Raw genomic sequence first — 24591 nt, 5'->3', positions numbered from 1 at the left:
GGCTGTGTGTGGAAATGGAGGTGGCTTCCAGTCAGGAGAGGATTCCTGAAGAGCATTAGAACATGTGGTGGTAACAGCAGCCCCAGCAGCTGGGACTCCAAGGGCAAAGCCAGACGGAGGCCATGGGTGGGTGAGAGTGGAGGCTGGCAATTTTGCTAAGAGTTGGTGCGTACCCCGATCTGCTGTGACTTCCCCTAGAAGGTGATGGAGAGCCACTGGAAACCAATCTCCAAGGAAGTGACAAGATTGGGTTTGTATGTGGTAGGGGACAGAGAATCTCTGGGTGTACCTGACGGAGAACTGGCAGGGTCCCAGAACTTACCTGGAGGGTGAATGCTCTCTGGGGGCCTGGAATTGGCAGCTTCAGTGCAAGTGCTGGTGCAGAGAGACACATGGCCTCCTTCTCTGCGGTTAGGGCAGCTGGAGACTGGAAGAGCCAGAAACATTCCTGAGCCTTGCTCTAACACTACAGGATAGCATTTGGTAAACGCAAGTCACCCAGAAGTGAGGCTGGGCCTACGACCAGGGCATTTCCACCCTGGGAGGGAGGAAGCAGAGGGGAATGCTACAAGAATCCTCACCTTACAGACAAGCCAGTTGATGCCAGGGAACCTGCTCAAGGGCCCTGGGTGAGTCAAGGGCAGGTCTGAGGGAGAGTGTGGCCTCCATGCTACATTCCAGGGGCTGCATGTCTAAGCTAGCTGGTTCCCAAGGTGCCCCACCCAGCTGAGGCTTACTATGCACACAAGGCCTTCAAGCTCTAAGTGCAGAAAGGTGGGCTAAAGAAGGCAGAATGGACCCACTGGCCTCACCTGGACAGACAGAGACACAGGCATGAGACGAGAGTCCTTCCGAGGCCGCCCTTTCTTCTTCTTCTCTACTGTCTCTACCTCAAGCTCAAGTTTTCGCTTGGACAGTGAGGAAGGCTTAGCCAAAGGGACTTTCTCATCGCTGTCACTGCTGCTCTCTAGGAGGTCTCGGGGCCTCAGCTCTTTCACAAGGTTCTGCTCTTTTAACCTGCACAAAAACATTACATCACACTTCCCTTCAGAAACCATTCATGCAAGAAAGAATGAAGTGAAATATTTAAAGTGCTTAAACAAACCTCTTGCCAACCTAGAATTCTGTGTCCAGTGAAATTATGCCTCAAAAATAAAGGAGAAATAATGACTTTGTCAGACAAAAATAAACAAAGAGACACCGGAATCTGTTGCCAGAAGACCTGCCTTGCAAGAAATGTTAAAAGTCTTTCAGAGAGAAGATAAATGATGCAGGCCAGAAACTCACATCTGCATGAAGAAAGGAAGAGTGTTAGAGAAAAAAAAAACGAACATAAAATAGAATATTTTATATTTCCTATTCCCAACTGATCTAAGAGACAACTTTCTGTTCAAAGAAATAACAGCCACCATGTCTTGAACGACTATAGTTTATGAATGAGTGAAATAAGTGGTACCAATGTCATAGGGCAAGGAAGGAGAGGGGAACTTTTTCTACTACTCATGAAGTGGTATAATATTATTTGAAAGTAGAATTAGGTTATAAATGTTTATGGTAAACTCTAGAGCAATCACTAAAAAATTATTTTAAAGCATAATTAATAATGCTGAGAGAAGAGAAACTTTATTTTTATTTTATTATTATTTTTTTGGAGATGGATTTTCACTCTTGTCACCCCGGATGGAATGCAATGGCGTGATCTTGGCTCACTGCAACATCCGCCTACCAGGATCAAGTAATTCTCCTGCCTCAGCCTCCCAAGTAGCTGGGATTACAGGTGTGTGCCACCACGCCTGGTTAATTTTTATATTATTAGTAGAGAAGGGGTTTTACCATGTTGGCCAGGCTGGTCTGAAACTCCTGACCTCAGGTGATTTACCTGCCTCGGCCTCCCCAAGTGCTGGGATTGCGGGCGTGAGCCACCGTGCCTGGCTGAGAAAACTGAGTCATATAAAATACTCAGTTAAAACCAGAGAAGGCAGAAAAAGAAGATAAAAAGAAGTGAAGATTAAAAAAAAGAATAAGGCCAGGCATGTGGCTCACGCCTGTAATCCCAGTACTTTGGGAGGCTGAGGTGGGTGGATCACCTGAGGTCAGGAGTTCAAAACCAGACTGGCCAACATGGCGAAACCCCATCTCTACTAAAAAATACAAAAATTAGCTGGGCATGGTGGCAGGTACTCATAATCCCAGCTACTGGGGAGGCTGAGGCAGAAGAATCACTTGAACCCGGGAGGCAGAGGTTGCAGTGAGCTGAGATGGTGTGCCATTGCACTCCAGCCTGGACAACAGTGAGACTCCATCTCAGAGGAAAAGAAAAAAAAAAAAAAAGAATAAATGCTAAAACATGGCAGATATTAATACAACTATATCAAACAACTTTAAATGTGAAAGCTCTGAATATACCAATTAAATACAAAGACTGACAAAATGGATAAAAAAGCAAAATGTTTTTAAGAAATGGGTTTATGTGGCCGAGTGCCATGGCTCATGCCTGTAATCCCAGCACTTTGGGAGGCCGAGGCGGGTGAATCACCTGAGGTCAGGAGATTGAGACCGTCCTGGCCAACACGGTGAAACCCCGTCTCTACTAAAATACAAAATATTAGCCAGGTGTGGTGGTGTGCACCTATAGTCCCAGCTACTCGGGAGGCTGAGGCAGGGGAATCGCTTGAACCCAGGAGGCAGAGGTTGCAGTGAGCCAAGATCATACCATTGCACTCCAGCCTGGCGACAAAGTAAGACTCCGTCTCAAAAAAAAAAAAAAGAAAAAAAACAAAAGAAAAAACAAATGGGTTTATGTTTTTTAAAATTTAATTTTAACTACAAAAGACAAAGACAGATTAACAGTAGATGTACACAGTGGCTCATGTCTATAGTCCTAGCTACTTGGTAGGCTGAGGCAGGAGGATCGCTTCAGTCCAGGGGCTTGAGAGCAGCCTGGGCAAAATAATGAGACCCCATCTCTAAGAGTAAAAAATAAGTAAATAAATAAATACAAGAAAAGGGGTGATTCTAACTATATGACAACCTGGAACAGGCAAAACTATGGAGACAATAAAAAGATCAGTGGTTTCCAGGGGTTGGGGAGAAGGAGTATCTATATGAAGCACAGGATTTTTAAGGCATTGAAACTAATCTGACTGGGTTTGGTGGCTCTTGCCTGTAATCCCTGCACTTTGGGAGGCCAAGTTGGGCAGATCACTTGAGGTCAGGAGTTCGAGACTGGCCTGGCCAACATGGTGAGACCCCATCTCTACTAAAAATACAAAAATTAGCCAGGTGTGGTGGCGCACGCATGTAATCCCAGCTACTCGGGAGGCTGAGGTAGGATAATCGCTTGAACCTGGGAGGCGGAGGTTGCAATGAGCCAAGATGTGACTGTGCCACCACACTCTAGCCTGGGCAATAGAGCGAGACTCTGTCTCAAAAGAAACCAAAAAACTATTCTGTAAGATATGATAATGATACATATATGTCATTATACATTGGTTAAACCCATACAATGTACAACATCGAGAGTAGACCCAAATGTAAACTATGGACTTTGGGTGATGATGTGCCCCATTCTGGTGGGGGATGCTGACAGTGGGGGATGCTATGGGTGTGTTGGGTGGGGGGCATATGGGAACTCTTTGTATTTCCTGTTCAATTTAGCTGTGAACATAAACTGCTCTAACAAATAAAGTCTATTTAAAAAAAAAAAAAAGCAGGGACTGGAGAAAGACATGCCATAATACTAATTAAAAAAAGCTGGTGTAGTTACATAACATAAGCAAAGCAGGCATCAGAGCCAGTAAAGTTATCAAGGATAAAGAGGGACATTACACAGTGATAAAGATGAAGGAGAACAATTCTGAATAAGTACAGAAGCACACCTCGTGTTACTGTGCTTTACTTCATTGTGCTTCACAGAGACTACGTTTTTTTTACAAGTTGAAGGTTTGTGGCAACCCTGCATCAAGCAAGTCTATTGGTGCCATTTCCCCAACAGCCGGTGCTCATTTCATGTCTCTGTGTCACATTTTGACAATTCTCACAATATTTCAAACATTTTCATTCTTACTGTATCGGTTTTGGTTATCTGCCATTAGTGATCTTTCATGTTAGTTTTGTAATTGTTTTGGGGCACTGTGAACCACATCCATGTAAGATGGTGAACTTAATCAATAAATGGCATTTATGTTCTGATTGCTCCACCAACTGGTTGTTCCCCTGTCTCCCTTCCTCTCCCCAGGCCTCCCTATTATCTGAGACACAACAATATTGAAATTAGGCCAGTCTATAACCCTACAATGGCCTCTAAGTAAGTGTTAAACCAAAAGCTAAAAATAATTAAGCTTAAAGAGGAAGGCACATTGAAAGCTGAGACAGGCCAAAAGCTATGCCTTTTGCACCAGTTAGCCACGGTGTGAATGCAATGGAAAAGTTCTTAAAGGAAGTTAAAAGTGCTACTCCATTGAACACATGTTTGAAAAGAAAGCAAAACAGCCTTATTGCTAATATGGAGAACGTTTTAGTACTCTGGATAGAAGATCAAACCAGCCATAACACTCCCTTAAGCCACAGCCTAAGCTAGCAGAGGTTGGCTCATGAGGTTTAAGGAAAGAAATGGCAAGGTGAAGCAGCAAGTGCTAATGTACAAGTTGCAGCAAGGTATTAGAACATCTAGCTAAGATCATGGATGAAGGTGGTAACACTAAACAACAGATTGTCAGTGTAGGTAAAACAGCCTTCTATTGGAAGAAGATGTCATCTGGGACTTTCCTAGCTAGAGAAGGGAAGTCAATGCCTGGCTTCAAAGTTTCAGAAGACAGGCTCGTTATCTTATTAGGGATGAATGCAGCTGGTGATTTTAAGTGGAAGCCAATACTCATTAACTATTCCAAAAATCCTAGGGCCCTTAAGAATTATGCTAAATCTATAAATGCAACAAGAAAGCCTAGATGACAGCACATCTGTTTAGAGCATGGTTTACTGAATATTTTAAGCCCAATGTTGACACCTACTGCTCAGAAAAAAAGATTCCTTTCAAAAGATTCCTGCTCACTGGCAATGCACTTGGTCAACCAAGAGCTCTGACAGAGATAAATGTTGTTTTCATACCGACTAACACAACACACATTCTGCAGCCCATGAACAAGGGGCATTTTCATCTTTCAACTTTCATTACTTAAGAGGTACATTTTTGCCTGTAGTCCCAGCTACCTGGAGGCTGAGGCAGGAGGATTGTTTAAGTCCAGAAGTTCTGAGCTATAGTGCGCTATGTCAATTGGGTGTCCACACTAAGTTTAGCATCAGTATAGTGACCTTCTGAGAGCAAGAGACCACCAGGTTGCCTAAGGAGAGGTGAACTGCCCAGACTGCAAACAGCAGGTCAAAACTCTTGTGTTGATAAGTAGTGGTACTATGCCTGTGAATAACACTGCACTCCAGCCTGGGCAACATAGCAAGACACTATCTCTTAAATAAATTAAATAATAATTAAAAAAAAAACATTTTGTGGGTCGGGCGCGGTGGCTCACGCCTGTAATCCCAGCATTTTGGGAGGCCGAGGCGGGCAGATCACGAGGTCAGGAGATTGAGACAATCCTGGATAACATGGTGAAAACCCGTCTCTACTGAAAATATAAAAAATTAGCCAGGCGTGGTGGCGGGCACCTGTAGTCCCAGCTACTCGGGAGGCTGAGGCAGGAGAATGGCGTGAAACCGGGAGGTGGATTTATTTATTTTTATATTGAGACAGGTTCTCATTCTGTTGCTCAGGCTGGAGTACAGTGGCGTAAATCTCAGCTCACTGCAACCTCCACCTCCTGGGCTCAAGGAATTCTCATGCCTCAGCCTCCCCGAGTAGCTAGGACTACAGGCGTGCACCATGACAACTGGCTAATTTTTTGTAATTTTAATAGAGATGGGATTTCACCATGTTGGCCAGGCTGGTCTCGAACTCCTGACCTCAGGTAAATCACCTGCCTCGGCCTCCCAAAGTGCTGGGATTACAGGTGTGAGCCACTGCACCTGGCCTTTATTGGCATACATTGAAATATCATGCCATCGAAATCCTTTTTGTACGGTTGGTACTAATGCCCCTTTTCATTTCTGATTGTATTTATTTATATCCTAATCATACTTTGATTCAAGGACCCCCAGGAGTATCAAAATCCAAGGATGCTCAAGTCCCTTATATAAAATCATTTAGTATTTGCATATAATGTAGGCACAGCTTCCTATGTACTTACGTAACTTTTTTTTGTTTGTTTGTTTGTTTTTGAGACGGAGTCTCACTCTGTTGCTCAGGCTGGAATGCAGAGGTATGATCTTGGATCACTGCAACCTCTGCCTCCCAGGTTCAAGTGATTCTCCTGCCTCAGCCTCCCAAGTAGTGAGATTACAGGCACGCACCACCACATCCCGCTAATTTTTGTATTTTTACTAGAGACGAAGTTTTGCCATGTTGGCTGGGCTGGTCTCGAATTCCTGACCTCAGGTGATCTGCCTGCCTTGGCTTCCCAAAGTGCTGGGATTACAGGCGTAAGCCACTGAGCCCGGCCAACCTCCTATATATTTTAAATAATCTCTAGATCACATATACATAGTAAAATGCCTACAAATAACTTTATTTGCATGGATTCATAGTAGTACTTGGCTTGTAGCAAATTCAGTTTTTGCTTTATGGAACTCTGTGGATTTTTTTTTCCCAAATATTTTTGATCCATAGTTGGTTGAATCCACAGATGTGGAGCCCATGGATACAGAGGGGCACCTTTACTTATAAATATTAAAGAGAGGCAACATAATGAATAGCTTACTTCCTCAACACCTCTCTTTTGAAGAAGTGGGTAAATGTTTCTCATAATGCTGTGTTAAACATCTCTAAATGTGACAGACTCCCTGGATCACAGGTGCTATCACTGATCTTATTTCCTCAAGGAGTTCACCATGAGTCATGCTCCTGTCTAGCATCCAAGAGCCCTCATCCCTGCCTGCCTTCCCACTGCTAACCAGCCTCTGGCTGTTAGCCCTTCCTCTGGGCACTGTCTCCAGCTGTTCTCCCTGCTAGTCACTCCGGGGCACAGAAATGTGGGCAGGTACACACACACCAGCGTGTAGAATCCTGGATTGCACTGTCTTCAGCTGTTCTCCCTGCTGGTCACCCCGGGCCACAGAAATGTGGGCAGGTACACACACATACTAGCGTGTAGAATCCTGGATTCTTTTCATTTGTATCCATGTGAAAAACTGGGAAGACAAGAGGCCCATGACACTGCTCTGTGAAACTGAAGAGCCTGTTCCCTTTTCTTCTAATGTCCTACAACGGGGCAAAGCATCCACCTGTGGGTGTAGTTTAATATTCTGGAAGCCCTGAGTCAGTGCTTCTCAAAATCCTTTTTAAATTATTTTTTTAAAAATGTCAGGCATTTGCCTCTCCAAAGAACTTGTTTTACTCTGTTGTAAAAATCAGGTCATGTACATTTTCATATTAAATTTTTTGTTAAATAAGCTTTTGGAACAGTCAAAAATGCTTTCTCTCAGATGTTCTGAATATGGAAATAGAATATTAGCTTGTTCGAATTTTTTCTAACATGAATTTTCCTGGTTCAGACTGATCTGAAAGGGTTTCATGTATTAAAATGGAAGAATCCTATTGTGAAACATGGAAAAAAGTCAGACTTTCATGTAACTATCATTTTGTAAAATACAACAAGAATGTCACGGCAACGTCCTACTATCACCTAAGTTTCCAAGGTGTGCGGTGGCTTCCTGAGCTCACCGCAGCACTGGCCCATAACATTCACTTGCTTGGCGTTGTCGAGCTCCAGCTGCTCCACCCTCTCTGGTTGGGACCCGTGAGAGCCCTTAGGAGTCTCCCCACCTCCTGCCTCTGACAGATGCCCCATTCAGGGACCCTGGGGCCAGTGGCCCACTGGGAACTGCACCTCCCCAGCCTGCATGTGGGCTTGTACCAGTTGTTACAGTATCCCTGGGAGCGCCAGGTAAATCGATCTACAGCATCTGCCCAGTGGGTCTAGGCATCTGTGAAGCAAGAGCACAGCTGGCCAGGGCTGCCCCGCTTACAAATGGGCTCCATCCTAGGTTCTGTCTGCTCAGGACTACTTGCCCTGTAGTCACTTACCTCAGGTCCCTACGTTCCCTAGTGCTTCTGCCTGACACCTGGCCTTAGGGGAGGGTGGAGCAGAAGACCCACAGTTTCACCCAGGGTTGCTAACCTGTACCTGGGAGGCTAGCATTTGGCTCCCAACCCACCTGAGGCTCTTGGCTAGGAAGTGCCAGTCAGGTTGCAGGGGTCTCACTGCCCAACTACTGTGACGCACAATGAAGGAACAATAGCAGGAGCTGACATGTGCTGCTCACCGTGAGACAAGGACCAAGATACGGCTTTACAGGCCTAAGGTTAAGGGATACATCCTATGAGGAGGGTTTTCCTGGGAGGTCCATTCTGCCTGAGAGGAGAAGGACTCAGAAACACCATGTGTCTCAAGATCATCCCTGCTCCCTCTCTGAGGAAGTGGGGACCTGGGCCTAACCTGCAAGGTGTATTACTTTGTGCACCACCCCTAACCACTGCATGATACTGTGCCTCAAAGAAAATCTCCACTGAAGGTCAGGTGCAGTGGCTCACACCTGTAATCCCAACACTGGGAGGCCAAGGTGGGCGCATCACTTGAGGTTAGGAGTTCAAGACCAGCCTGGCCAACATGGTGAAATCCCGTCTGTACTAAAAATACAAAAATTAGCTGGGCATCATGGCACATGCCTGTAATTCCAGCTACTAGGGAGGCTGAGGCAGAACTGCTTGAGCCCGGGAGATAGAGGTTACAGTGAGCAGAGACCGCGCCACTGCACTCCAGCCTGGGTGACAGAGCAAGACTCTGTCGCAAAAAAAAAAACAAAAAACAAAGAAAATCTCCACTGATGGGTGTTTTTTGTTTCATTTTGTTTTTGTTTTTTGAGACAAGTCTCGCTCAGGCTGAAGTGCAATGGCACAATCTCAGCTCACTGCAATCTCTGCCTCCTGGGTTCAAGCGATTCCTCTGCCTCAGCCTCTCGCCACCACACTCCGCTAATTTTTGTATTTTTATAGTAGAGACGGGGTTTCACCATGTTGACCAGGCTGGTCTCCAACTACTGAGCTCAGGTGATCTGCCCACCTCGGCCTCCCAAATTACAGGCGTGAGCCACGGTGCCTGGCCTGTTTTGTTTTTGTTCTTGTTTTGAGACAGGCTCTCACTCTGTTGCCCAGGCTGCAGTGGAGTGATTTCTGCTCACTGCAACCTCTGCCTCCTGTGTTCAAGGAATTCTGTCTCAGCCTCCCGAGTAGCTGGGACTACAGGCACGCACCACCACGCCCAGCTAATTTTTGTATTTTCAGCAGAGGTGGGGTTTCGCCATGATGACCAAGCTGGTCTCAAACTCCTGGACTCAAGTGATCCACCCGCCTCGGCCTCCCAGAATGCTAGGATTGATTACAGGCATGAGCCACTGCACCAGGCCTCCACTGATGGGTGTTTTAAAGGGCTCCTCCTGGTTTTCACTGAGAATCAATACAAGAAAACAGCCACATCAAGAAAGTATCTGCATTTTCTGTAAGGCCTTTGTTAAAGATACTGGGACTTGTTTTATTTCATTTTCCTCATATAAGAATCTAACCCAACCTGAGAATTCAGCACCAGGCTCCTAGAAGCTCACTATACTCATTCTGTCAGGAAAGCAGGAAGCTCAGCTCGAAGTGAATGCTCACTCACTGCCACTTTCAAGTGAGAAGCTGAGGATGACAAATGTGATGGCAGCCCCTTATTATATAGATCTTGCTAGAGCTGTATTTATGGCTGGACAGTCTTGTGAGACCCTGTGGACACAGCTGCTGAGGGACCAACCCTTGTAGCACCAGGACTCAAGATGTACAGTCAAGATTTTGTCTCCAGAGGCCAATCCAAGGGCTGTCCTCCTGGCTTCTCATTCAGGGTATGCACTACATGAGAGATAAGGGCCACAGAAAGCCGCAAAGCAAACATGAGTGTCTTCCTCAGTAAGCAGGACTTTCTGTCTGTGGCACACTGTAGTTTCTCTCAGGTGGGGAATTCGTTTTATTTATTTTGTTCAGAACTTGCTCCATTTCAAAATCTGAGGTTTCTTCACCTTCTGGGAAGCCTCTTAATTCCCTATTGGCAACTGCCCTGCAGCACATCCTCTTGGGGGGACTCCTCTCCATTGCCCTGTTTTCAGCTCCACCTCCTCACCTCTGTTGCACTCTGGCCAATTTTGTAGACTGAATGTTCTTTTCATCTGGCTCTGATCTGCTCTCTGAAATGCTTGTTGACTTTTAGACTGCAATGATTATTACTTTTCTTTTCTAAAAGTAATTTTTTTGGTTCATTTCCAAATCTGGTCTTTTTTGATGGTGTATTATTAATTTTTATTGAGATAAATACATATATCATAAACTTTGCCACTTTAAAGTATAGAATCATCAGCTTTTAGTATATTCATAAGGTTATGCAACCATCAAGACTGTCTAATGCCAGAGCATTTTCATAATTCTGAAAATAAACTCTGTACCCATTGGTAATCACTCCTTATCCTCCCTCCCCCAGACCCTGGCAACCACCGTTACTCTAATTTCTTTATGGATTTTCCATTCTCGACATTTCATATCAATGAAATCATACAACCTATGATCCTTTGTGACTGGCTTCTTTCTCTTAGCATGTCTTTAAGGTTTATCGTTATTGCAGCACATGTAAGCACCCCCTTCCTATTTATGGCTGAATAATATTCTGTTGTATGGGTAGACCATATTTTGTTTATCTATTCATCAGCTGATGGACCTTTGGGCTGTTTCCCCTTTTTGGTTATTATGTACGGATGTGAACATTCATCTATGAGTTATTGCATGGATATATGTTTTCAATTCTCTTAGGTATGTATCTAGGTGTGGGAACTGCTAGGTCGGATGATAACTCTGTATTTCACCATTTAAGGAACTTCCAGACTGTTTTCCAAAGGTGCTAAAAGACTTTACATTCTTACCAGCATGTATATGAGGGTTCCCTTTTGAGTTAATTTTTGTTTACAGAATAGAATATTAATCTTTCCTCACATTTTGTTTTAGCTTTCATGTCCTTCAAGACTTAAGCATATTTTATAGTGCCATCGACAATTCTATGATCACAGGTTTATAGGACCAACACTTCTTATTATCTGACCATCTGATCTTTTAATTACAGACCTCCAAATGGGTATGAAGTATTTCACTGGAGTTTTGCTTTGTATTTCCCTGATGGCTAATGATGTTGATTGTCTTTTTATGTGCCTGTGCTTTGTATATATTCTCTGCAGAAGTTTATATTCAGATCTTCTGCTCATTTTAAAACTGTGTTATTAGTCTTTTTATTGTTGAACTGTAAAAGTTCTTTATATAATTTAAATTCTGAACTTTAATTAGATGTGATTTGCAAATATTTTCTCCCATTCTGTAGGTTGTCTTTCCATTCTAATAGTGCCTTTGGAAGCACAAAAGCTTTGCTTTTTTTTTTTTTTTTTTTTGAGAGATGGGAGTTTTGCTCTTTTGCCCAGGCTGGAGTGAAGTGGCGTGATCTCTGCTCACTGCAACCTTTGTCCCCTGAGTTTAAGCAATTCTCTTGTCTCGACCTACTGAGTAGCTGGGATTACAGGCCCCCGCCACCATGCCTGGCTAATTTTTGTATTTTTGGTAGAGATGGGGTTTCACCATGTTGGCCAGACTGGTCTTGAACTCCTGACCTCAGGTGATCCACACACCTTGGTCTCCCAAAGTGCTAGGATTACAGGCGTGAGCCACCATGCCTGGCCAAGCTTTTAATTTTTAAAATGGTTTTGTATAGATGAGGTCTTGCCATGTTGCCCAGGCTGGTCTTGAATTACTGGGCCTTCTGTCCTGGGCTCTGAAATTGCTAGGATTATAAGCATGAGCCATTGTGTCCAGCCAAAAGTTTTAAATTTTGATGAAGTCCAATTTATCGGTTCTTTCCTTTAGTCGTTTGTGCATTAGGTGTCATATTTAAGAAACAGCTGCCTAATCCAAGGTCACAAAGATTTCTATCTATTTCTTCTAAGAGTTTTATAGTTTTTGCTCTCACATTTAGTTCTTTGTTCCCTTTTGAGTTAATTTTTGTTTATAGAATAGAGTATTAATCTTTCCTCACGTTTTGTTTTAGTTTTCATGTCTTTCAAGACTTAAGCATATTTTATAGTACCATCTGACAATTCTATGCTCACAGGTTTATAGAAACCTAAGTCTCCCAGTAAGTATGTCTCCTGACATTTGCGCATGACACGCTGTTTCTTCTTGTGACTTTGGATTTTATGATCATCTAAGCAGTGCTTTATCAGTGGTAACGCTGTACACCCTGGCCCAGGGAATGTCACTGCAGGGTGGATATGCATTTCTGCCAAGGGCCTCTGGATGTCAGTTAGACCAGGATCTCCTTTGTGTTCATTTCTCGGCTTGGTGATTTCTAGACAACACAGGTAGTGTTAAACTGGCCCTGAATCCACAAGATAGCAGGCCTGTGGTTACACAGTCTCAAGGGTTCTCCCAACCCAAAAACAGGCTGCGACATTCCAACTTCTCTGCTAGTTCTTGTGCTGCCAGTTGGGTTTTCCCAGTGTCTGCCTCAGTCCTTTTTTAAGCAGCTTGACTTTATGCTGGTGACTTAATTCCAGCTCCTACATGGCTTAGACCCCAGGCTTTGTCTCAAGTCGATGTGGTCATTAAAACTCAAGGTCCTCAGTCAAGACCCCTAGCCATGCACCCATGGTGCAGTTCTGCCCGCTGCTCTTTTTTGTTCACTCTTAGATTTTAGGCTCTGGGGACTGCCCTTTCTTGTGAACCAGTCATTCATTTTAGGGACAAGGGTTGCATTTAATCCAGCATTTCAAAGTATTTAGAAGCAGGGAGGCCAGGCGCGGTGGCTCACGCCTGTAATCCCAGCACTTTGGGAGGCTGGGCGGGTGGATCACCTGAGGTCAGGAGTTCAAGACCAGCGTGGCCAACATGGTGAAACCCCGTCTCTACTAAAAATACCAAAAATTAGCCGGGTGTGGTGGCGGGCGCCTGTAATCCCAGCTACTTGGGAGGCTGAGGCAGGGGAATCAATTGAACCTGGGAGGCAGAGGTTGCAGTGAACAGAGTAGCTAGGACTATAGGCATGTGCCATGACACCTGGATAATTTTTCTGGTAGAGATGGGGGTCTCACTATGTTGCCCAGGCTGGTCTGAAACTCCTGGCCTCAAGCGATCCTCCTGTCTTGGCCTCCCAAAGCATTGAGTTTACAGGCATGAGCTACCGCATGTGGCCTGCACTGAGTTAATTATGAAACAAGCATGATGAGATTACAGAGTAGACCAGAAGATTCCACACCAAGTTTACAGATATAGCATCAAACTTGCAGAAAGGGTCCTCCCATGCTAGCTTCCAGGAACTGTTTTCCAAGGAGAATAAATCCTGTCCAGACATGCAGTTTTGGACAGAACTTTTCATAAGCAAAGCCCCAGAGATAGCATGCTGTGGCTTTAGCTCCAAATCACCATCTACTGCAAGGACAGGTCACATGCAAATGCTCCTTTTATTGGGCACCTGCTGGCTGTGTGGCTACTACAAGTTTCTGACTAGTGTCCTTGTACTTGGCTGATGGTGGCACAGGCTAGGTTGTGTCTGCCCAGGGCTGCTGAGCCCTATAAACCTCGCAGTGGGGTGCAACTCTTAAGGGACAGCTCTTAAGCCACCAAAGCCCAGCCCACAGCTGCCTCTCCTCTCCTAGGCTCTGACTCATTGGGATGTGAACTTAGCTCTTTGTCCAGTCAGGCTTGGAGGAAGGGGCCCTCTCAAGAGGCAGAGAACTTCAGGGCCAATGGCAGAGGCTGCAGACATTAGCTCTGGCCACCTCAGGAGGATGCACTACCGCAAAACTCCAAGAAATAAAGAACTACAGCCTGCATGATGTCACAGCTGTGTTTGAGGGGAGACCCAGAGAATGGACAAGCAGCATAGTGTCCACAAAAGCTCAGAAGCCAATCTGATAAAGACCTTACCTACATCATTTTTATTGTAGCTGTCTACCTCTGGTCAGTTTCTGAGTGGAAGGCCATCACTTCCATGATGTATCAATATCAGAGCCTTCACCTCTCCAACTAATCTCACACTCTCTTCTGGGCAAACTCTGGGCTCCATCCAAACACCATTATTCTCAGTCCAGCCTCTGCACTGACCAATCCTTGTGCCTTTGCCCATGTGGTTCTTTTGCTGTGTCCTCCCCACAGCTCCTTCCAGCCACCCTCCCACTTGAAGGAGCCACCTCTTTCTCCTGGTGGCTCACTAAGGGCTCTGCAGTCTTGCTCCCATGTATTGAGCGGCTAGAGTCTTTTCCCCAACAGGAAGGCATGTTGCTTGGTGGAAACACTGCCACTGTGCTGCTGACCCATGCCTGCACCCTCCCTGGTCCTTCAGGGTCCTGCAGCTATCACCTACCTTTCCGCGGCTGTTGGAGTCACGCTGGTCAGGGCAGGAGCACCTGGTGTGGCTTTGGACCGCTCTGTGAACCGGGAATCAAATGCTTTCATGGGTTCAATCTTGGACGGGGTCGTTAACACAGAAGGTGACAATGCAGCAGGAGTAGAGGTAGCATTCATACTGGGGTGAAGAAGAGGGGAGGCATGTCAAGCACAATCCTGAAAGGATCTGGAGGTCTAGTATTTGCATTATTTGGAGCCTACTAAAAAAGGCACAAACATCAAACTTCCATAAACACAAAAAATTTCAAGATACAATCTACTACTCCCATTTCTTTAAAATTTTCATGTGTTAAAATTATGGACACCGAGAAGGTTGTGAGCAAATGCATACACATTTCCCCCCTTTGCACTGTTCTGAGAGCTTTTGCGTGAAACATGAGGCCTAGAACATGGTTCTTACAGCCCTTTTCTCTAGTCATACTGCCCTATCTCCAAAACTTAAATACAGCACCTCTACCCCAAACCACTCCAACCGCTCACCTTTCCCACTTCAACAATGAGTCTCATGAGATAAGCCTGCACCTGGGGTGCTGAAGCCATGGTCTGCTCCTGGCCTTTACCCTTAGTCAGGCATCCTCCATCCTGGGTGGCCCCTCCCATATCTCCCTGTGACAGTGTCACATTCTTGGCATTATGCTCCAAGTGCTCATCGCACAGCTTTCGTCTTCTATTCCACAGAGAAAGGAGAGGCCAGGCAGAAGCCTGCCCGGTCCATCCTTCATGTCCAAGCCCACATAACATGCTTTGGGACCATGGCTACTGTGCCTCCTCCTGAGCACACCCAGGCGAACTTCCACTCCCACCTGCCCAGACACCACACCACATGCCTGGACAGCCCCATTTTTCTCCTCCATGACCTGTGGCCACTAGAATGGGCCATCCCCGAAGCAGTTCTCAGATCTGGCATGGTCTATCCTTCCCAGGCCCCCTTCTTCCTGGCATGCTTTGCTTCCTCACTGGTCTTGCTGCTCAGTCTTTTCTTCCTACCCTCTCAGGATTCCCCCAGGACAGTGACCTAATGTTTGGGCATGCCTCCACAGCCATGGTGCTAGCACACAGAAGTAGGAGCCTGCAGTAACACAAGACTCCATTCCACCAATGGAGAATTGCTCTAACGGTATCAGCTGTATCCCAGAAGCAGGGGGCTGCAGTAACACAAGACTCCATTCCACCAATAGAGAATCGCTCTGATGGTATCAGCTGTATGTGCCAGGGAGTGGCCAATTTGGGGCACCACCACCTAATAGAGTCACTCTCCTAAAATGGAGGTCTCAAAGCCTTCTATGTCTCCATTCTGGGGAAAATCCCAGACTACCTGATCCAGCACAGACACCTTGGCCTTCTCCCTCTTCTTGGCCTTCCTGAGGGGATTGGGGGGCTGCTGCCCCTAATACCCAGGCCTCCTCCCCTGGTAGGCCTGTATGAGCCCTGTGGAGGGTACCCTCTGAGGCACCTCCCTGACCCTGAGATACCAGCCCCTCTTTGGATGGCTAGCCATTTCTACCCAGGGGACCTGAGGGGCCACCTGCAACCCTGTGGCTGCCTCTCCCCTACCAGCCTACACACTCCCTGAGGATGAGGACCCACCAATTAAGCCCCTGCGATGCCTGAGGCCTAGCAGGGTATGTAACCTAGAGCAGGTGCTGAGCAAACATTCACTCCTGGCTTTCATTTGTGCTTGTCTGGTTCTGATTTCTAATTTGGTTTCCAAGTAAAGATGGATGAAGACACAGGCTCTGTGAGTGAATATAATTCTGAGAGTACGAGGGGAGTCTATGCCTTTCCACAGGAGCACCCTGCCTAGGATGGATGCTCTGTGATGTGCTCAGCAGACTGAAGTGGAGGCTGAGGCCCCAGAAATGTGAAGGACCTCCAGTGTAGAGCTGCCAGGTGGGGCTGACTCTGCAGCATGTAGCATTTCACTGATAGCTCCCACCCTTAGCAGCCTGACCCTTGGTCGGCCTTGATACACTCTCTGTGAAATCCTCATGGTCCTGTGCATCAGAGACTCACTGAACAAGTCCTCCCCTCTGAGAAGTCCCCATTTCAAATCAAGCATTTTTTTTCTTTCTTTTTTCACTGGAGGGGCCACAAAGTGCAAACAGAATAAAATTCTCTGTCCTCAAAACCATGTGCAAACCTGAACTTTCCCCAGTGACAGGAACAAGCCTTGGCACCCACTAACCTGTCTTTATTGACAGAATCGCCTGCAGGTCTGGCACTGGCAGCCACCACAGGCTCTGTGCAAGGCTTCGAGGCGCCGAAGGAGTTAGGGGTACTGGAGTCCAGTGGCAGTAGCTGTGGACTGCTGTGAGAAGAGAGCATGGTGCCCGCCAAGGAGCCCGAGAGGGGGATGCTGTTAAAGAATGCCGTGGAGAAGTCCCTGTCATCAAGTAAGAACAAAAGTCAGCCTTGAAAGTCAGGTGCCACATCCAGTACTTTATACATTCAAATAACTTTTTTCTAGGTCCAAAGGCAGTAGGTTTTCATGACAGAAAATCTGCAAAGTTACAGAAAAGTAAAAAGAAAATTAAAGCCACTTAATATACTATATATTTAATTGAATCTAGGATTTACAGGTTCTATATGTACTACTAAGAAAGAAAATAATGCTACTAATTGTCAGATGCCATTGATTGTACAACACACCCAAATCTCAGAGGTGTTAAACTGTGCAAACACGTCTTAGGAGGAATGAAATGCAGCAATACAGAAAGGGCCTCCCTTTCATGAAGGGCCAGGGGGCATGCCACTAGGTGGGTGTGCCATAATATACCTAACCCAGCCTCTACTGAGGGACCACAAGACTGTCTCCAGCTTTTTCTATAACAGATGCTGCTACACCAGGACGCAAGGTATTGCAGTGTCAAAACTGAGGATTCTGGGACAGCCAGGTCTGACTCCTCTGCTATTTGCAAGCTTGTGACTTGCTCCAACTACTCTTGTGCCTCCAGTCATGTCTGCAAAATACAAAGTGTCAGGACTCTCCCCATGGGGTTGCTGTCAGGACTAAAGTAGTTGGTGTAGGACACTCTTAGAACACACATTAGCTGCTCAAAGAATTATGAAATTCTAACAACTGTCATTACACCTAAGATTCACATAATACATGGGATAAATTCTTAGAAGTGGAATTGTAGCAGCAAATGAAATGTTCACTGATGATTTGGAATAAATATTTCTTTTTTTTTTTTTTTTTTTTTTTGAGACGGAGTCTGGCTCTGTCACCCAGGCTGGAGTGCAGTGGCGCGATCTCGGCTCACTGCAAGCTCCGCCTCCCGGGTTTATGCCATTCTCCTGCCTCAGCCTCCCGAGTAGCTGGGACTACAGGCGCCCGCCACCTCGCCTGGCTAGTTTTTTTTGTATTTTTTAGTAGAGACGGGGTTTCACCGTGTTAGCCAGGATGGTCTCGATCTCCTGACCTCGTGATCCGCCTGTCTCGGCCTCCCAAAGTGCTGGGATTACAGGCTTGAGCCACCGCGCCCGGCCTGGAATAAATATTTCTAAAGTGCCCTCCTCAGAGGTTTAAATTATAAGCCATGTATGAGAGCACCTATTTCTCCACATAGGTGCTTAGTAACACTTTTATCAAATTTCTTGACACTTAACAATCTGACAGAAGAAAAATGGTATCTTAACTTTAATTTTCATATGAGTGATGTTGACATTTTTTCTTTTTCTTTTTTTTTTGAGATGGAGTCTCACTCGTCACCCAGGCTGGAATGCAGTGGTGCGATCTCGGCTCACTGCACGTTCCGCCTCAAGGGTTCATGCCATTCTCCTGCCTCAGCCTCCCAAGTAGCCCGCCACTATGCCCGGCTAATTTTTTGTATTTTTCGTAGAGACGGGGGTTCACCGTGTTAGGCAGAATGGTCTCAATCTCCTGACCTTGTGATCCGTCTGTCTTGGCCTCCCAAAGTGCTGGGATTACAAGAATGAGCCACCATGCCCAGCCGACATTTTTTCAAAATAGAAATACTTGATTTCCGGCCAGACGCAGTGGCTCATGCCTGTGATCCCAGCGCTTTGGCAGGCCGAGGCAGGTGGATCACTTGAGGTCAAGAGTTCGAGACCAGCCTGGCCAACATGGTGAAACCCCTGTCTCCACTAAAAATACAAAAATTAGCCGGGCATGGTGGTGGGCACCTGTAATCCCAGATACTTGGGAGGCTGAGGCAGGAGAATCTCTTGAATCTGGGAGGCAGAGGCTGCAGTGAGTTGAGATCACACCACTGGACTCTAGCCTGGGCAAGAGTGAGACTTCACCTCAATTAAAAAAAAAAAAAAGACAGAAATACTTGACTTCCTTCTTTTTGTGAACTGCATGTTCATATGCTTTGTCTACTGTTTTGTTATTGGTCTTTATTACTGATTTGTAAAAACTATTTACATATTAAAAAACATTCCTTATATGGTAGGAAATATTTTCCCTGGGATACTGTGCTTCAACTATTTATGGCCTTTTTACTTTTATTTTTTATTTTTTGAGATGGAGTCTTGCTCTGTCACCAGGCTGGAGTGCAGTGGCGCAATCTTGGCTCACTGCAACCTCTGCCTCCCAGGTTCAAGCGACTCTCCTGCCTCAGCCTCCCAAGTAGCTGGGACTACAGGGGTGCACCACCACGCCCAGCTAGTTTTTGTATTTTTTAGTAGAGACGGGGTTTCACCATGTTGGCCAGGATGGTCTCCATCTCTCGACCTCGTATCTGCCTGCCTCGGCCTCCCAAAGTGCTAGGATTATAGGTGTGAGCCACCATGCCCAGCCAGTCTATCTTTTAAATGCACTAAAATTTTTAAATTTTTGTGTACTCTAAATTGTCACTTACAGAAAATAATTTTTTGACCTCTGATATTATAAAAAATACTCTTCCAGGGAATCTTCTAAAAGTTTAAACAAAAATATTTTAAACAACAAAAAGTTAAACGAACTCTAAGCTGTTTAGAATGTATGTAATAAATTGTGAGGTTGGGACCCAACATTGTTTCTAGCAGTGGGGCGGGGGCATGTAGTCCTGTCTTCCATTTACTGAATTAGCTAATGTTTTATCACTGATGTGAAAAGGTACCTTTAAAATTCCCATAAATACTAGGGCCTATTTTCTGATATTCTATCATATTCCACTGCTCTATGTATTCATGTGTCAGTATCTCACTGTTTTGAGTATGACAGCCTTTAAGTTTTAATTTCTGGTGGGGCTAGTCTTCCCTGATTAATCTTCTTTTTCAGAAATATTTCAGCCATTTCTATTTATTTTTCCACATAACTTTATTTTATTTATTTATTTATTTGATACAAAGTCTTACTCTGTCACCCAGGCTGGAGTGTAGTGGCACGATCTTGGCTCACTGCAACCTCCCAGGTTCAAGCAATTCTCCTGCCTCAGCCTCTGAGTAGCTGGGACTGCAGGCGCGCCACCACTCCCAGCTTATTTTTATATTTTTAGTAGAGACGGGGTTTCACCATGTTGGCCAGGCTGGTCTCAAACTCCTGACCTCAGGTATCTGCCTGCCTTGGCCTCCCAAAGTGCTGGGATTATAGGTGTCAGCCACTGTGCCCAGCCGAGTTTTCCGCATAACTTTATAGTTACCTTGTCTGATTCCAAAAATTCCTATGGTTATTTGTACTGGTTAAATTTATAGGCTACAGGAGAGCTGACATCTTTATGATGCCATCCTAGCTAATCAATGGTATGAATTTCTACTTATTTCTTTAAGTTTTCTTTGAAGCCTCTCCGTAGGGTTTTTAATTTTTTCTTCATTAAGGTCTACATCTCTGGTTGCATCCTAGTTATTTTATTTGTGAATGTGACTTATTTCTTTATGCGCTCTGAGGATAGTTGGTGCTACCTGACTTCATGTTGATTGTATCCAGCCACCTGACTATCTTCTTTCATTGCCTATGGCAGCTTTTCCAGTTGATTCTGTTATAAACTGTATCATCCTTAAATAATTATCCTTTCCAATTTGTTCTTTCCTTTGACTAACTACATGGGCTAGGACCTATAGAACAATATTAAATTACAGTTGCAAGAGTAGGCATTTGTTCAGTTTTTGAACTTAATTTGAAATAAGATAATTTATCGAGTTAAGGAAGCATCCACCTACTCCCATTTAACTGAGTTTTAAAAATTACGTTGAATTTTACCAAAATGCCTCTTAAGCATCAATGAAAGAGATCATATAATTTTTTTTCTTTTGATCTACTGATATGTAGAACTAAATAGTTACCTAAAATTTGAACCTCCTTACTTTCCTAAAACAAACCTCACTTGGTCATGGTATATTAGCCTTTAACAAGCAGTAAGGTTCTGTTTGTTACTATTTCACTTAGATTTTGCATTGACGTTGAGAAATGAGAGTGATCTTGAATTTATTATGTTTTATCCTTGTAAAATTTTGATATAAATATTATGTTCATTTCAAAATAAAAATTTGCACATTTCTTCTCCATGCACTAGAATATTTAAAATGGTGTTAACGGTTACCTGAGTTACCTGTTCCTGAAAAGTTCCTAAAGTTTCCCTGTGAAGCCATCTTAGTCTGGTGGCTTTGGTGGGGTTAACTTTGTCCTCTATTTCTTCCACAATAATTTTTCACTTTTAGTAATTTTATTTTCTTCAAAAACTATCCATTTTCTGTGCAAATTTATTTGCACAGAGTTCAGCAAAGAAGTCTCTCATCTTTTTGATTTGTCTATTATTTCTTACTTATACCTACTTTGCATATTTATGCTTTTTCTTTTTTCTTGATTAGCTAAGCTAATAAGGACCTATTCTGTTGCTACTTGTTTATTAGAACGTGGGAATCGGGAAGGCAAAAAGCTTTTAATACCAAAGGAATCAGGTCCTGGTGCCAGAAATATGCACCCTATGTCGAAAGTTGGCCCCAGACCAGACCTACCCCTTCTCACCAGGTAAGGCCTGGAAGGATCCACAGAACAAAGTGCCACCATCAACACCACCACCTCCCCATCCCACAGGCCCAGTGTGCTCAGAGCTCAACCACACATTGGGTCTCACTTGGTCCTAGTAAAAGGTAGGTAGGGGCATCATCACCTATAGGGTCACAATAGGAAAAAGACTTAGTCAAAAGAAAATGAGTGCTCTGTGGGGAGTCAGCAGACCTGGTTCTGGCTCTACTCACGGGGACCTCAGAGCCTGCACATCTAACATGAGGAGACTGGATCTGTACACTGTACAAGAGAAGGTTTCTTCAGACACCAAGGAAGATGTGGAATAGCTTGTGGATGGACAACTGCAAAACGCAGAGGCCTAAAGTGTGTGGTCTCTATGAAGGGCTTACAAATGCCCTGAGCAGATAGGTGGAATGAGAATAAACCCAGAGTGAACTGCCTTGACAGTGGGGGTCTATATCTTTTACATAGGGCCTTATCATTTTTCTTTCTTTTTTTTTGAATCAACACACATCATTTTGGGAAGAATAATCAATTCAAAAACAATCCTCACTATATACACTGGGACAACAGCAAGTGGTGAATGAGTCTCTTCCCCATCTCTGTCCCCAACAGGAAAATGTGTTTCAGAGCCCTACCCTCTGCCCAGTAATTCCACTTCTAGAAGTTATCCTGAGAGAATCACAGGTGAGCTCAAAGACTCATTTACAATCATGAGAAACTGGACACAATACAAGTCCACAGTCAACTGGCTAAGCAAATCCTAGGACGGGAACCTGGATAATCAGACAGTAAACGCCTCAGAGTACTAGTTATTAAAATGGATGAATGGGCAAGAAACAGTAACAAGTGGGGTAAAAAAGACTGGAAATACAGATATCAAAATGTTAACAGTGACTGTATCTGATTATGGATAATGTTTTTATCTTCTTTGGGCTTTTACTATTTTCTAAATTTAACCATGTGTAAATATACCTTTCATAATCATAAAAATAACTTTATGAAAGAAAAAAAAGAAAAAAAAAAATCAACCTGACTGACTGCCTTCCTTGTGCGTCCTCTCTGGTGCCCTGGCAACAGTGAAGTGCAGCAGATGTGCTGGCTGCCTTAGCACTACCACCCACCACATGATTCAGGTGCGCACAAGGGCTCCAGGAGGAGTATGGGCTTTGAGACTCTGGGAAGCTGAGCTCGACTTCCTTGCTTCCACGTTCTACCAGTCAGGTTGTGAAGGGCCTATGAAGATCCTCACCGTGAAAGTGTTAACCGCTGAAAGAAGACAGGAAGATCTCACCAGATAAGATCATGAAAGGGGAATGAACCAGTACCCAGTGTCCAGCTGTGCTATGCAGAGAGGCGTGATTCTTCTCCGACCATCTGCCGTCCGAGTCTCAACTTGTTTCTTCAGAAGATTCTAGCAAAGCGGAGTTACATAAATGAATGCAAAAGTTTCTGCCAACTATTTCCAAATATTAAAAAATAAAGTCTATTTTTTTCCTGGTGATAAGAACACTGAGCATAAGATCTACCCGCTTAGCAAAGTTTTAAGTATGCAATATCATATTGTGAACTGTAGGCACTCTGCTGTAGGGGAGATCTCTAGGACTTATTCATCTTCTATAACTTAAACCTTATACCCTTTGGCTAATAACTCTCATTTTCCTCTGACCCCAGTATTCACCATTCTATTCTTTGCCTCTGTGAGTTTGACTATTTTAGATTCCTCATATAAGAGGTATCATGCAGGCCAGGCGCGGTGGCTCATGCCTGTAATCCCAGCACTTTGTGGAGGCCAAGGTGGGCGGATCACGAGGTCAGGAGATCAGACCATCCTGGCCAACATGGTGAAACCCCATCTCTACTAAAAATACAAAAATTAGCTGGGCGTGGTGGTGTGTGCCTGTAATCCCAGCTACTTGGGAGGCTGAGGCAGGAGAATCGCTTGAACCAGGGAGCTGGAGGTTGCAGTGAGCCAAGATTGCACCACTGCACTCCAGCCTGGTGACAGCGACACTCCATCTCAAAACAAAACAAAACAAAAAGAGGTATCATGCAGTATTTGTCATTCTGTGTCTGGCTTATCATTAATTTGTACACATTAAGTATGTATAACTTTTTATATGTCAATTATACCTCAACATGGTAGGTTTAAAAATAATAAGGCTTCTAAGGAAATGTATTCTAAATTCTCCTTCTAAGCCCTTCTGGTACAACTAAACAAGACACCTAAGCAAAGAACAAGCAGTGGGTGCATGCCACACTAGCCGCCCCACACAACAGCCATGGAAAGGGCTAAAGGACTGAGCCCTGCACCCATGAACCACACGTCTGTCACTGAGCTAGGGATTTTCTTTCCTTTTTTTTTTTGAGACAGAATCTCACTCAGTTGCCCAGGCTGGAGTGCAGTGGTGCAGTCTCGGCATACTGCAACCTCCACCTCCTGGGTTTAAGCAAGTCTCCTGTTCAGCCTCCCATGTAGCTGGGATTACAGGCATTCACCACCACACCTGGCTAATTTTTGTTTTTTTTTCTTTTAAGTACAGACAGGGTTTCATCATGTTGGCCAGGCTGGTCTGGAACTCCTGACCTCAAGCGATCTGCCCGCCTCAGCCTCCCAAAGTGCTGGGATTATAGGCGTGAGCTGCCATGCCTGGCCTGAGGTAGGGATTTTCAAACTGACTTTCAAAATAGAATCCTTCCTTCCACAGAAAGCTCGTAACTAGGGGTTTTCTCTCATTCTTTATATCTGAATTGCCTGGAGGAGGTTTGTCAGCCTACATAGGCTCCTGGAGATGGATTTAACTCCCCAAGCAATAACATTCCCTACCCTTTTCCTGCCCCATTTCCAACCCCTTCTCATCAAACATGGCTTCCAGATGAAGAAGGGGAACCCACAGAAGTCTCCTAAGGGCAGGGACCGAAATCCACTGTTGTTAGCATCTAGGATTTCCTAGAAAGGCCAGCAGGATAAAGTTCGTAAGTTCTTACAAGAGATGACCTCCTCTGGGCTCCTGGGGATAAGGTCTTTGATAAAGGGGATCCAGGGCCCATGCAGCAGTTGGCAAGGGGCCAACAGGCCCGAGGCTGGCTAACCCATGGATCCCGT

At 44.8% G+C, this 24591-nt stretch overlaps 1 protein-coding gene and 2 long non-coding RNA genes across 29 annotated transcripts in view; 1 reads left to right on the top strand and 2 right to left on the bottom strand.

Moving 5' to 3' along the window:
- HIRA (histone cell cycle regulator) overlaps nucleotides 1–24591 on the bottom strand; it is a 103783-nt gene that overhangs the window by 31342 nt on the left and 47850 nt on the right. For all 27 annotated transcript variants that reach the window (XM_077948998.1, XM_077948988.1, XM_077949012.1 and 24 more), the window contains 5 exon segments: nucleotides 22814–22899; nucleotides 16758–16955; nucleotides 14529–14690; nucleotides 813–1017; nucleotides 323–427 (listed from right to left, as the gene is read on the bottom strand). In XM_077948998.1, coding sequence (XP_077805124.1) covers nucleotides 323–427; nucleotides 813–1017; nucleotides 14529–14690; nucleotides 16758–16955; nucleotides 22814–22899 — 756 coding nt within the window.
- LOC144331978 (uncharacterized) lies at nucleotides 12205–14498 on the bottom strand. The gene is made up of 2 exons (XR_013399636.1): nucleotides 13364–14498; nucleotides 12205–12979 (listed from the first exon to the last, which is right to left on the bottom strand). It is a non-coding gene; the product is annotated as an uncharacterized LOC144331978 (long non-coding RNA).
- On the top strand, nucleotides 18233–20837 carry LOC144331990 (uncharacterized). The gene is made up of 2 exons (XR_013399648.1): nucleotides 18233–18490; nucleotides 19302–20837. It is a non-coding gene; the product is annotated as an uncharacterized LOC144331990 (long non-coding RNA).

This window comes from Macaca mulatta, chromosome 10 (genome assembly GCF_049350105.2).
Source record: "Macaca mulatta isolate MMU2019108-1 chromosome 10, T2T-MMU8v2.0, whole genome shotgun sequence".
Lineage (NCBI taxonomy): Eukaryota > Metazoa > Chordata > Mammalia > Primates > Cercopithecidae > Macaca > Macaca mulatta.
The sequence above is the reverse complement of the archived record's forward strand: the minus strand, read 5'-3'. Positions and strand labels throughout refer to the sequence as shown.